The 12,960-nt window shown below is 43.8% G+C and overlaps 1 protein-coding gene and 1 long non-coding RNA gene across 4 annotated transcripts in view; one reads left to right on the top strand and one right to left on the bottom strand.

Moving 5' to 3' along the window:
• Positions 1–6,946, bottom strand: part of STIM2 (stromal interaction molecule 2) — a 152,020-nt gene extending 145,074 nt beyond the window's left edge. Inside the window, exon 1 of one of the 3 annotated variants that reach the window (XM_058722899.1) lies at positions 6,300–6,946. In XM_058722899.1, coding sequence (XP_058578882.1) covers positions 6,300–6,708 — 409 coding nt within the window. In that variant the 5' untranslated portion in view covers positions 6,709–6,946. Of the gene's footprint in view, positions 1–5,936; positions 6,196–6,299 lie in introns of those variants that run through there. The other 2 variants (XM_058722900.1, XM_058722901.1) reach the window with 2 other exon arrangements.
• A 29-nt stretch (positions 6,947–6,975) lies between these two features.
• LOC131507720 (uncharacterized) lies at positions 6,976–11,046 on the top strand. Its single transcript, XR_009259648.1, has 4 exons — positions 6,976–7,117; positions 9,351–9,609; positions 9,904–10,037; positions 10,314–11,046. It is a non-coding gene; the product is annotated as an uncharacterized LOC131507720 (long non-coding RNA).
• The last annotated feature ends 1,914 nt before the right edge of the window (positions 11,047–12,960 follow it).

Genomic DNA, 12,960 nt, shown 5'->3' on the forward strand with positions numbered 1-12,960 from the left:
ATATTAAAGCCCTTGATAATTTGGCCCAAATCTTCTTTCTCTTTGCATTTCCCACTACTGTACATACACCCTATGCTGAACTCCAAATAAAATTATTAATTTAATCCTGGGGTGCCTGGGTGGCTCAGTCGGTTAAGTGTCCGACTTCAGCTCAGGTCATGATCTCACAGTCCGTGAGTTCAAGCCCCGCGTCGGGTTCTGTGCTCACAGCTCAGAGCCTAGAGCCTGTTTCAGATTCTGTGTCTCCCTCTCTCTCTGACTCTCCCCCGTTCGTGCTCTGTCTCTCTCTGTCTCAATAAATAAACGTTTAAAAAAAAAAAAAAACCTATTAATTTAATCCTTATTCTTACATATGCCTTCTTCCAGAAAGCTCTTTCACTCATCGCCACAAGAAGTCACTATCAAGGTCCCACTCAAACTCTACCCTCCTACTTTCCCTAACATTTTACAGTCTGTTATGGTACTAATCACAGTCTCTCTCATTATTATATTTAGTTGTGTGTATAAGAATGCATATAACATACCAGTTAAGAATCAAAGCTTTGAAAGCAACGAAACTCAGGTCAATCTCTGACTCTGCTATTTATTAAATATAACTTTGGGCAAGTTACTTAAGATCATCCTCCAAAGGTTTCCCCATCTTTTATATGAAGATTGTAGCAGGTTATCTCCAACAGGATTAACCTCAGAATCAAAAATAGTGATGTATATAAATCATTGAGCCCAATACTGACAACTAGTAACAGTTTAGTAAACATATCTATTATTCCCAATAGGCACAACTCATTGTCCTACTCTTGTTTGTATTCTTTCCCATTCCTATCATGCGGTATTCTGCATGTGCTTAATAAGTGCTTGGCTGGGGCGCCTGGGTGGCTCAGTCGGTTAAGTGTCCAACTTCGGCTCAGGTCATGATCTCACGGTTCGTGGGTTCGAGCCCCGCGTCGGGCTCTGTGCTGACAGCTCAGAGCCTGGAGCCTGTTTCAGATTCTGTGTCTCCTTCTCTCTGTGACCCTCCCCCGTTCATGCTCTGTCTCTCTCTGTCTCAAAAATAAATAAACGTTAAAAAAAAAAAATTAAAAAAAAAAATAAGTGCTTGGCTGATAAAATCTGATAGATCTTAATAACATAAGGTCCAAATTCCAGTGAATATCAAAAATGGCTTACTAATAATACCATTAACTGTTTAACATTAGCTTAACCGGTTTATACTTTAGCTACCATATACATAGATACAGATCTCCAACCACCATTTTAAAGTATTCTACACTGCATTGCCAATATCCAAAATGCTTGATAATAGTTACTCAGAAGTCTAAATTAATCTAAAAACTTCAGCATGTATCCAACCACCAAGAAAGCCCTTAGCAAATTAAAGAATTCCTATGTGGATACTCCTATTGCTAAAGCTACGCCAAATCCCAAACCCATTTTTCCAATTGGTCCTCTAAGTTACCCCGAGGCAGGGGATTCCCTCAAGAGCCCAATCAGGTCTGCCGTGGTATTCTCAAGAAAAGTACAAGGGATGCAATATTTCCAGACCAGTAAGATTACTAATTCTTAAATGTTCAGAATAGACTATATCAAAAAACAAATGAGTAGATTCTTTAATCCTATAGTTAGCTAGAGAACAAAACAAAAACAAAAAGAAAAGAAAGGAAAAGAAGAAAGGAAAACCCCTACAGCAAGGCCAAAGACTGATAAAGAAAAGGACTAGTAATGAGAACTACCTGGGAAGGCAAAAGAGAATGCAAATATAACAGAAGACCCAGTCATCCAAAGACGGCTTCATAAGCTAAATATAAGCTAAATTCGGAAAGAGCAATTTCACAAAAAGAGGAACAATATTTTCTAGTACTATGTAAACTACACTGTAAGTTTAACCACTGTCACAATGTAAACATTAGCACTATAAATTTGTTGTAAATAATACTCCTCAAAGCAACATGTACATAACTATATTCAAGCCAATACCAATAAAAAAAAAAAAAAAGAAAGAAAAAAAGAAAAAGGTGACATTTGCTACATAAATGTTAGGCATTCAAGGTGAGATACTTAAAAGTGAACCTTAAGATTTTACAATGATAATCATATTTATGTAAAGTATTTTCATCTAAATTAACAAAAGCCCCACTACATAGATGTGTTTAACACTGAGTAAAGTGGCGCTTTCTAAATCGTATTCCTTCAAATTAAGAATACTTTAAGTTTTCACTGAAATTTTAATACTTCCAAGAAACATTTTAAAATGTGTTTTACATTCCTAATAACATACCAAGCTAGTGACAAGTATTATAGTTAAGTAAACCTTTATACAGGCACTAAAGAAAGTGGCATTAACTCATCTTTAGAAAACGACAGAAACAAATATTTCCGAAACTAAAATTTGTTTTAAAAAATTCTGAAACTGGGGCGCCTGAGTGGCTCAGTCGGGTAAGCGTCCGACTTCAGCTCAGGTCATGATCTTGCAGTTTGTGAGTTCCAGCCCCGCATCAGGCTCTGTGCTGACAGCTCAGAGCCTGGAGCCTGCTTTGGATTCTGTGCCTCGCTCTCTCTCTACCCCTCCCCTGCTCACACTATGTCTCTCTCTGTCTCAAAAAATAAACAAAACATTAAAAAAATTTTTTTTTAATTCTGAAACAAGTAACTACATATAAGAAAATATGTTTTAAATGTGTCAATTACAGTTGACCCTTAAGCTCTGTCGGTTTAAACTTTGTGGATCCACTTATATACAGATTTTTTTTATAAATACAGTACAGCATTGTAAATGCATTTTCTCTTATGATTTTATTAATTACACTTTCTTTTCTCTAACTTAAAGAATCAGTACATAATACAAAACATGAAATATGTGTTAATTGTTTACATTAGACTTCCAGTCAACAGTAGGCTTTAGTAGCTAAGTTTTGGAGGAGTCAAAAATTATACTAGGATTTTTAACTGTAGACATCAGCACTCCTAACCCTGCTGCTCAAGGGTCAACTGAATTCTGTATATTTTGCCAGAATAAAAAACTGTGTTCCATATACATATGTGTGTGTAAATATATACATATATGTAAATATATGTACATACGTGTGTGCATGTATGTATACACACACACACATATACACATGACACATCTGAGTGTATTTCTTGCCTTTCATAAAACTATTTGTCAGAGACCATATCCAGATGAGATCAATTATTCTCTACTGGGATCAAATTCATTGATTCTAAATGTGTTACGCAAAAAAGAAAAAAAATGTTTTGAATTATTAAAGCACTGCCTTAGATGGTAATCAACAAACTCTTAGTCACCAAGCCCTAACCTGCTTTAAATTTCGATCACTTACAAAGCAAGGGACCTATATCCCCATATATAACCTTTATTTCACAATAGTATAAATATTGGTTTCACCTCATCCAAACCAAATTTTTGCAAAATCCTGAAAATGTTATATAGAAAAGAAAAATAGAAACGGATATTCATTATGATGGTAAGTCTGTTTATTTTGATGATTTCTCAGTCTCTATAAGAACACTTGCTTGCCCAAAACGAAATATGCAATAGATGACTTAAAGGTAATTTATTCTTAGGATATACTAAACCTCAAAAATAAAACTGAGAGGGAAACATCAGTGGAAAAGAATGCTTTCTACGTTTTATTAGTAAGAGGCAAACTCTTACAACGTCCCTAAAGAACCAAACTGTAGCGGAAAAGAGAAGATGTGATTTGGACTATCATTTTCAGAGCTATTAAGAAAACTCACAGTTAAATGACAATTTTAATACAGAGCCAGAGAACAATTCTTCTCTCAGAATTCTTTCAAGAATTGTCCACTTTCAAAATTCACATGTAGCTACGTTTTATTACTAATGCTCTCTACCCCTTTTCTCTCCATTAACACTACCCAGAATGTAGTTAACAGTAATTTTTAAGTACAGGCTATGATTCTACTTCCTAAAGTGTACATCAGCAACAATCTGTTATGTTCTGGGTCTAGCACAACATTTACAAGTGGAAACCATAAATGAAAGTGTTATTCATATAATCAGAAGAACAGGAAGGAGCCCTATAGAGAGCATATACGTAGTTCAGAGAAATTTTCAATGTGCTCCAACTTTATTACAGACTTCCAATTTACCACTTCCCAGATACCAGTGTTATTGACTGTATTTAAATAAACTAATGACCACAATTTAACTTGCACATTGTGTAGTCTGATTATTTTAAACTTTAAATGGAAATGTTTAACTTGTTAAAAATCAATACTCCAACAAAGGAAAAGAACATTAAAAATAAACTCCATAATTAATACTATTTTTGTAAACTTATTTTAAAGCACCACAGCACAAACTCATTTTGTGTGATACGCCAGACTTTTTATCCAATAAGAATCACCTTTCTTTTTTCACAATGCCATAAACAACTCAGAGAAGTTTAAATCTTCAAAAAGGATTATAAACAGCTAATTAAAATAAAATTCCATCTGCAGTAATTTCCTTGATATAATCTACATTATACTTTATGTATGATATAATTATACATTATACTGTTACTGGTTAAAAAATACTAAATTTTCTGAATTATATGCCCTTCTACCAATTACATATTGATAAAAACATTAGCCAATTATTTATTAAACAAACCCTTCTGCTCAAGAAACCAAGCATCACACTGCTATACCTTCTAGAAGCCCCAATATTTCTGCTCCCTCCCTTACTGCATGAGGCATTAAACCTTCAGAGTCAGTTTTATCTCCCTACTTTCTTTAACCTTCACGATTATAGTTTTATCTGGCTACTTTCCTAATAATCACTGTTCTTCATTTTTATCTGCCACATCTGTATCTCGAGAATGAAGACTATTCAAGCCTCAGATTATTCCAAATATCCTCCCAAACCATATCACCGTCCTAATACTGAGCATTCTGTAATCATTTTCTCCAAATTACCCAGTGATAGGTTTGAGGTTTCCAGTTTCCTTTAGAGGAGCTTGCTAGGTCTCAGGGTAAAGCAAGTTAAATATCCTGCTCATTATGTTCCATACAACTACAAAGCACTTAACAGAGCTTACCAACACCCTCCTCTCTAAAATAGCAAACACCCTGTCATAGAACGCAGAGAATAGCTGCTTTGCTCCAAAGAATATAGCTCTTGAGCACTTCTCAGAGCAGCTGTTAGTAACTTTCAGACGCCTGCTGGACTATCACTTTGGTTAAATTAATGATGGGTCATCTTGTTCCACTTTTTCCTTTTTAGTCTTGCATTCAATGCAGAAAAGCTACGGATTACTTTTAAAAATAAAGTACAATAAATAAACAAACAAGCAAACAAACAACATTACTTCAGCTCCACTACTTTTCCAAAAGAAATCATTTCAAGATCCCTACATCATACCTAAACCATGCAGACCGCTTGTACATGCCACTGGAAAGCTTTAAAAGGATCCTATTTTCTACCTATCCTTACCCAACATGTTCGCAAGTTTTCAGTAATTTCGAGAACGTTCTGTATTACAAAGGTGCTGATGCACTCAATCAGAACTGTTTTGCTCAAATACAAGCCCCGAATACCCTGCACTTGATAAATTTTAAGTATGTTTCTGGTTACCTGAAGAGCTTTCTGGTGGCACCCTTTGTCACCCAGTGATGCTCCCACCAGCAAATACTTCTCATCCTTTAAAACGTTCCTCCCACCCTTCAAAAAACACACATGAGATTTAGAGGTTTCCGCATACTAATACGGAACCACTCATACCACTAGGTATTATAGCTCTCAAAGAATCCTCTTTAGCAGCCTCCCCGGGGACACTATGCTCAGCGGGGCTTTGAACCTGTGAGACTCGCTGCCAGCTGCCTTTGCAAAAGCAGCACCGTAGGCCGACTCAATACCGCATTGCTGCTGCCGACTTTTTGTAGCAGCTTAAAAAAAAAATTGAGCCCAGTACCCTGCAGACCCTGCTGGCTCTTCTGCAGCACGGAAGAGAAACCGCCGCATTGCTCAGCGTGGAACACCGGGGAACCCGACTGTAGGGCGGGGAAGCGAGTGCCGTCGAGAGGCTCTGTCGAGGGCGGGGTGGCGGCGGCGGCGGCGGCGGGGGGGGGGGGGGGGGGGGGGAAGGCGTCCGGACTGTAGGGGACCGCGACGAAGCAGCGGCCAAGGCGCGGGCGTCTGGGCGCCACGCTCTGCATCGCCCCGTGACCGTCGAATAGCGGGGTCCCGGCAGGGGCCCCTCCCGGGGATGGGGGTCCCTCAGCAGCCGGACTCGCCCCGCCCGCCGCCCCCCACCCCCCCCCCCCCGGGCCCTCACCTGTCATGAGCGCCGGACTGTCGCCCGCCGCCGCAGCGGGAGAGGAGGCGGCTGCGGCGGCAGAGCCCGAGGCCCGCCGCCCGCCGAGGTGCCTGGACACCAGCTCGCATCCATCCGCCGCGCCGGCCACCAGCAGCCCAAGCACCAGTAGCGCAGCCCAATGCCACCGCCGCAGCCTGCCCGAGGCCGGGCCGGGCGTCGCGGCAGGATGAGGGCGCGGAGGAGGAGCAGGGGAAAAGCGCAGCGGCGCTACGGCCGCCGGCCACTCGTCCGCTCTGCCAGGCGCTGCAGCCGCCGCCGGCGACTCCTCGGGCCGCCCCCGCCGCCTCGGACGCGAGCTCCTGCCGGGCGCCAGCCTGGTCCCCTCGGCACCGGCGGCCTCCGGAGCTCGGGTCCCGGCTGCGTTCATTGGTTCCGGTTATTTAAAAAAAAAAAAAAAAGGTGAGGGGCAGAAAGGTACGGCGTCTTCAGGCCGCGCGCGACACCCGCGCTCCTGCGGCGGCGAGACCGGGATCCGCTGCTCTGGCGCCTCTCAACACCAGCCCCAGCGCCCGCGCCACCGCCGCCGCGGCGCATCCCCCCGCCCTCTCCGGCCCGCGCCCGTCGTAGTACCACGCTCGGCCCCGACGCCTCCTCCCTCACACACTCGCACGCAGCATACCAATCCCCCGCCTCCTTCAGCCCCTCCAGGGCGCAGGCGCGGCGCTGCTGTACTGCGCCTGCGCGGCGCCACAGCCCCGCCTCCAGGGGCGTTCCCGGGAGGACCGGAGTGCGGCGGGGAGGCAGTTAACGCTTTCGCTGAGCAGCTTAGTTTGAGGGTAGGAAGACGGGCATGCCCCCTCCCCCACTCATGGCCCGGCCCAGACAGGAGGTGGGGGGGGGGACCAAAGAGGCGGGACAAAGGAGTACTGACTTCCCAAATTGTTTGGGCGAGTTATAGGCATGTAGACGGCAACAAAAATAATTGCATGGGTCGAAAAAACCTTGTAATCAGAAACAGCGGCGTCTCTAGAATTTCAGTATAGGTGGGGCTTACAAGAAGCTAGCAATGTGGAAGTGGAGGTTAGCATAGCGTAGTGTTTTATTTACCTAAAGCGCTTGCTACAAGCCCATGTGCCAGGCAGTGCTCGAAAGGCTTTGCAAATTTACACATTGTAAGTCTAAAAGTTATATAGTGGTATCGTTATCATCCCCATGGTACAAATGAGGCAACCCCAGCCCAGAGATGTTAAGTAACTTATCCCCAGGTCCCACAGCTGATAAATGGGAGACAGGGCCAGATTTAGCACCCCCGAATGGAAATACTGAAATGGATTTGCCGTTGTCCCTGACTTTCCTATGTTCAAACATTTCCTGAATCACCACCTCGCTACTCCCACCTCACTAACAAGGATTCTTTGCTGTTAGTTTAATAAGTTTACAGAACGGTTGTTCACACTTGGCTTTACCTACCTGAAACGAAGCAGAGCGCGCCTACACACACACACACACACACACACAGGCATTCTCTTTCCCAAGAGCAAAAAGTTGTTTAAAATTTTCAGGTACGGTTCTTAAGCATAAATGTCCTGTTTCGTATTGGGTTTTCATTGTTGGGTTAGGGCTTCGATTTTGGTTTTTATTGGTTGGTTTGTTTTCTTAAGTCAAAAAGATCCTCAAATTACACAATCTCCCAAAGAATTTCTTAGGCAATGTAGCCAATATAACCATGATTATCATTCACTGTGGAAGGGCAGATGCACACTTCAGAAAAGAATCAAGAATTTCTTTGAAGCTAATCAATCTATCAACAATTATTTCTTGACAGACTTCTTGGGAACATAGTGTTTTAGGTGGCAATTCTTCATAGGGCAACAGGGAGATTATATTTCCCCTGCTGAAAGGCACAGCAATCAAGTCACACATTTGCTGAGTGTCTACCAAAAGGAGAGAATTCTGCTGGAAGACTAGAAAAATATAAATAACAGTCTTGTTTTCTGCTCTCCAGAAGGCAACATTTCATTCATTCAATATTTACTGAATGCCTAGTATGTGCCAGGCAGGGTACTGAGTAGTTGGGATTCAGGAGGAATAAGAGACAGAAAAAAGTCTATTAAGTCAGTACTCAGGGATATAAGAAACAACACAGTCCCTGCCTGGGAAATCTTATGATCTTGCTTAGGAGATAAAATTTACACCCATTAAATAATTAGAGACTAATACAAGGTAGCACTTAATCAGTTGCTAAATTGGGTAGAGCAAGCTGTATTATAGCAATAATTGCAGTATAAAACCACAAACAAATTAACAAATCACCCACGCCAACCTTCTTTAAACAAAGATATGTGAGGGTTTCTTTCTTTCTTTTTCTTTCTTTCTCTGTCTTTCAAGTAGGCTCCACACCCTAGGACCTGGGGCTTGCTTGAACTCACCATCCAGAGATCAAGAGTTACATGCTCCAAAGACTGAACCAGCCAGGCACCCCTCCTTCCTTTCAAAGATAGATGTTGCCACTGAAAGGGCACTGGATTTGAGGTTATGATTAACTGTTTATGCCTCTCACCAGTGGAGCCAAAAAGGAGATAGGGAGATACCTGCCAACGCTGAAAAGACCGGTCTCAGGCCAGGGTTCAGCAATAAATCATCTCATATCATCTTTGTCAAGGGTTCTGAAGTTTCTGACTATTAGAGTGACCAGAATGCATCCTCTTGTGAAACAGAGGTATAACGTCACCGTGCATCTAGCAAAAACCTGAGTGCAGAAAAGAGAAAATCCATTGCTTTGGAAGAGAATCCAATCTGTAGAATTACATACAGATGCTTCTATTTGCAAGCCGAGCAGAAACACCAGGTTCCCGTTAAAACAATCACTTCCCTTTTATCTCAGACTTCCTGTCTCACCTCCAACCCTTTACCTTCCTTTTCCTTGCCTCCCACAAACTTTCTTCTCTTTCCTCTTGCCAAAGCACATTCAAAATCTACTTGGAAACAGACCTTTCTCCTTTCCGCCTGCCTGACTCCTGCAGCCCGGTTTTTAACGTCCAAACTTTTTGACTTTCCATTCATTTACAGAGTATCTTTACTGTCTAATTTTCACCCATTCGTGACTTCAAGCATGTGATGGGGAGCACTGAGCTTTTTATCAGACAAACCTCGTGGAAACGGCAACTCCACCACTTTTCAGCTGTGTAACCCGTAGAAAAATTACTCTGGCCTCGGTTTTCAGAGGGGAAAATTAGGGACCATGTCATAATGCCAGCCCCACAGGACTGCTGGCGGCGGGAGAAGAGTGAAATAACAGGTCTGCCTTTGCGCGCTGCCTGGCACACAGGTACGTTTTCATCCCTCAGGGAGAACTGGCACCAGGCTCTGGGCGTGTGTTCTGAGCGTGTTCCTAATTTAGGATAAGCTCATCGCTCTTTGCCTGCGTGGTGGTTTGAGTTCATCTTCCGACAAAAAAAAAAAAAAAAAAAAAAAAAAAAAAAAAAGCCTTAACTCCGTGGGGCGCGCCCAGCACAGACGCAAGATCCGTCCAGCCGGCCCCTCCCATCCCAGAAGCAAACCAGCCCTTCCCAAGAGTCGGGCTCCGTCCCCATCTCCTTCTTCTCCCCCTACTCCCCGGCAGCCAGGACGGCCCACGCCTCCCCACCCGCTCCAACCCGGAGAACCGGATCTCGTCCCGGGAGCGAAGCCAGAAGCGCGCCTGCGCCGCCAGGCAGCCTCGCGCATGCCCGCTGTCTCCCACCGCCTTTTCCCCAGGTGCGCGAGCTCTCAGGCTCCCGCGGTTCCGGGACGCCAGCGCGCCGAAGCTAGCTTGGCTTCCGGCTCCCACTCCGTGGGCGGTGCGTCCAGGCGGCTGGCTGCCAGGCGATGACGTCACCGCGCGGGCGGGCGCGGCAGGCTGTGGGTGGGCGTGGAGCGGGAGCTGGGGTGGAGGTAGGGGCGTGGGGAATTCCGGTGCGCGGTAACTGAGAGGGGCTTCCTCCTGCGCTCTGCCCGCCCACGGAGCTTCTCCAGCACGCCTTTCCCCAACAGAGCGACTTGCGAGTTAGATTTCTTGGCTTGACTCCGCGACCCTGGAATATTGGCGGCTGACGGAGCATCATCCGAGACCCCGCTTCTTTTGCAAATTACAGTTAAGCCCCTCGGACAAATGCAAAGAACTTCCTTTGGTGGAAGCCCTGTTGCGCACCAACCAACTTTCTGTTTTCCCACTAACTCCCCACCCAAGCTTGCAAGGGAATTCAGGTCCTGAGACCTTTAGAAACATCTCTAAGGTGGTAACTACGTATATGGTGGCCCCAGGATCCAAAGAGTGAAGCCTCTGCATATAAATATGGTTTTCTAACTGTTGAATGAATTCAAGCCACATACTAAGAAGAAAAGTGACATCGTGGAATAACTCATTTGCCAGATTCTTTCTCCCTAAAGCCAATAAGGCATGGAAGAGTCCTCAACCAACTAAGTGAAGTTGGTAAACTTCCTCACTGCATCTTTCTTGGCACATGGAGGAAGAAAGTCTTTTAAAAGGTATCTTGCATCCGGAGGCCAAAACCAAAAACTCTTTTAAGAATTTCGGCATATTAACATAGTTTTTAAAAAGCCACCCAGGGGCGCCTGGGTGGCGCGGTCGGTTAAGCGTCCGACTTCAGCCAGGTCACGATCTCGCGGTCCGTGAGTTCGAGCCCCGCGTCAGGCTCTGGGCTGACGGCTCGGAGCCTGGAGCCTGTTTCCGATTCTGTGTCTCCCTCTCTCTCTGCCCCTCCCCCGTTCATGCTCTGTCTCTCTCTGTCCCAAAAATAAAAAATGTTGAAAAAAAAAATTAAAAAAAAAAATAAATAAAAATAAAAAGCCACCCAGGGGCGCCTGGGTGGCTCAGTCGGTTGGGCGTCCGACTTCGGCTCAGGTCACGATCTCGCAGTCCGTGAGTTCGAGCCCCGCGTCAGGCTCTGGGCTGATGGCTCAGAGCCTGGAGCCTGCTTCCGATTCTGTGTCTCCCTCTCTCTCTGCCCCTCCCCCGTTCATGCTCTGTCTCTCTCTGTCTCAAAAATAAATAAAAACATTAAAAAAAATTTTTTTTTTTTAATAAAATAAAAAGCCACCCAACAGAGCAAAAGCAAGTCAGTTTTGCCAAAGTTTATCAGTGGGCTTATGGAGTCATTTCTGTTATTAAAAAGGGTGTTTGCTCTGTTACTGCTTAATCTAGTCCATGAATACTATCGATCACATAATATCTGTTACGACCTAAAAAAGAGGAATCAAACTGTGAAGAAGACAAAAGTAGAGATGTTCATAACCGAAAATGATGAGAAAATGAGCACCATGTCATTTGCACACAGAGGAGTCCTTGGACGGTAATGATAATTCTGAAGATGAAAGGCAAATTATGCAACAGGTAAAACATGATATGCCTACACTCTTGACAGCAAGAGACTAGAAAAGTGATTGATGGGATGGAAAAACTTTGGAGTATGCTTCTAAGTTCAGATGCCTACTAACCTAATCTTAAATCACACTAAGACCAACTGTTTGTTCTAGAACGAAAGCTTAGGACAGAAAAGTATGTGTTTTGGGCACAGTGTGGTTCCATGGGTCCAAAGCACCAATGAAATATTTATAACATCTGTGAGTTATGAGGTACAAAGTTGCTTAGGGGTTCTTAAAAACACTGGACGAGATTATCTAAGAGGGCATTACCTCCCCTCATTTTCAAAGTATACAAATGTGTCTATTTTTGGAAAAGATACCATAGAACATGCATGAGCAAGAAGGAGAAAAATAGACTTCTTTTTAAAGTTGTAAAGGGTTACCCACCTCACTCTTCTTTTGTGGAAAATCCATCCAGATACTGCAAGGTTAAGCAAGGTGTTAAGTTTGAGTGTATACCAACATGGCCATAAAAGTCCAGCCATTTGGAATTTAAACCCTTCATGAGCTCCTATATCTCGGTTCCTGTAAGCCCGGTCCTTGCCGGAGGTTTATTTGAGGAATGGTGTCTTTAAGATACAGATTCTAGCGTTCACACAGCAATTGTGTGACTTTGGCCAAGTTTCTAAACATCTTAGCCTTAGTTTCCCATTCTGTAAAAAGGCAACAATGATCGTACCTACACAGGATTGTTGTGAGGTAAAAATGGTTGTAAAGGGACTTGGTGCACAGGTGGCTATTATTATCTAAACTCTTGAGGGTGTTAAGGACAGAACTTGTTTTCAGTTAAATTGCACAAAAGAGGGGCGCCTGGGTGGCTCAGTCGGTTAAGCGTCCGACTTCAGCTCAGGTCATGATCTCACAACTCGCGAGTTCGAGCCCCGTATCGGGCTCTGTGCTGACAGCTCAGAGCCTGGAGCCTGCTTAGGATTCTGTGTCTCCCTCTCTCTCTGACCCTCCCCCACTTGTGCTCTGTCTCTCTCCCTCTCAAAACTAAATCAAACATTAAAAAAAAAAAATTAAAAAACAAAATAAATAAATTGCACAAAAGAGGAAAGTGGAGAGAACACATGAAAAATACATAAAAGCACATACAACAAAACTAGGCACGTAAAAAGCTTTACAGCGTCATATGCCTGGAGGGACAGTCAATGATCTTCTAATCCAGGTTTCCAAGAAGACAGGACCCGAGGTAAAGGCCTATATGACAGGAATTCCTTGGAGAATATAACCCCAGCGAAGCAAGAGTGAGAGG

Source organism: Neofelis nebulosa, chromosome 3, assembly GCF_028018385.1.
Source record: "Neofelis nebulosa isolate mNeoNeb1 chromosome 3, mNeoNeb1.pri, whole genome shotgun sequence".
Taxonomy (NCBI): Eukaryota; Metazoa; Chordata; class Mammalia; order Carnivora; family Felidae; genus Neofelis; species Neofelis nebulosa.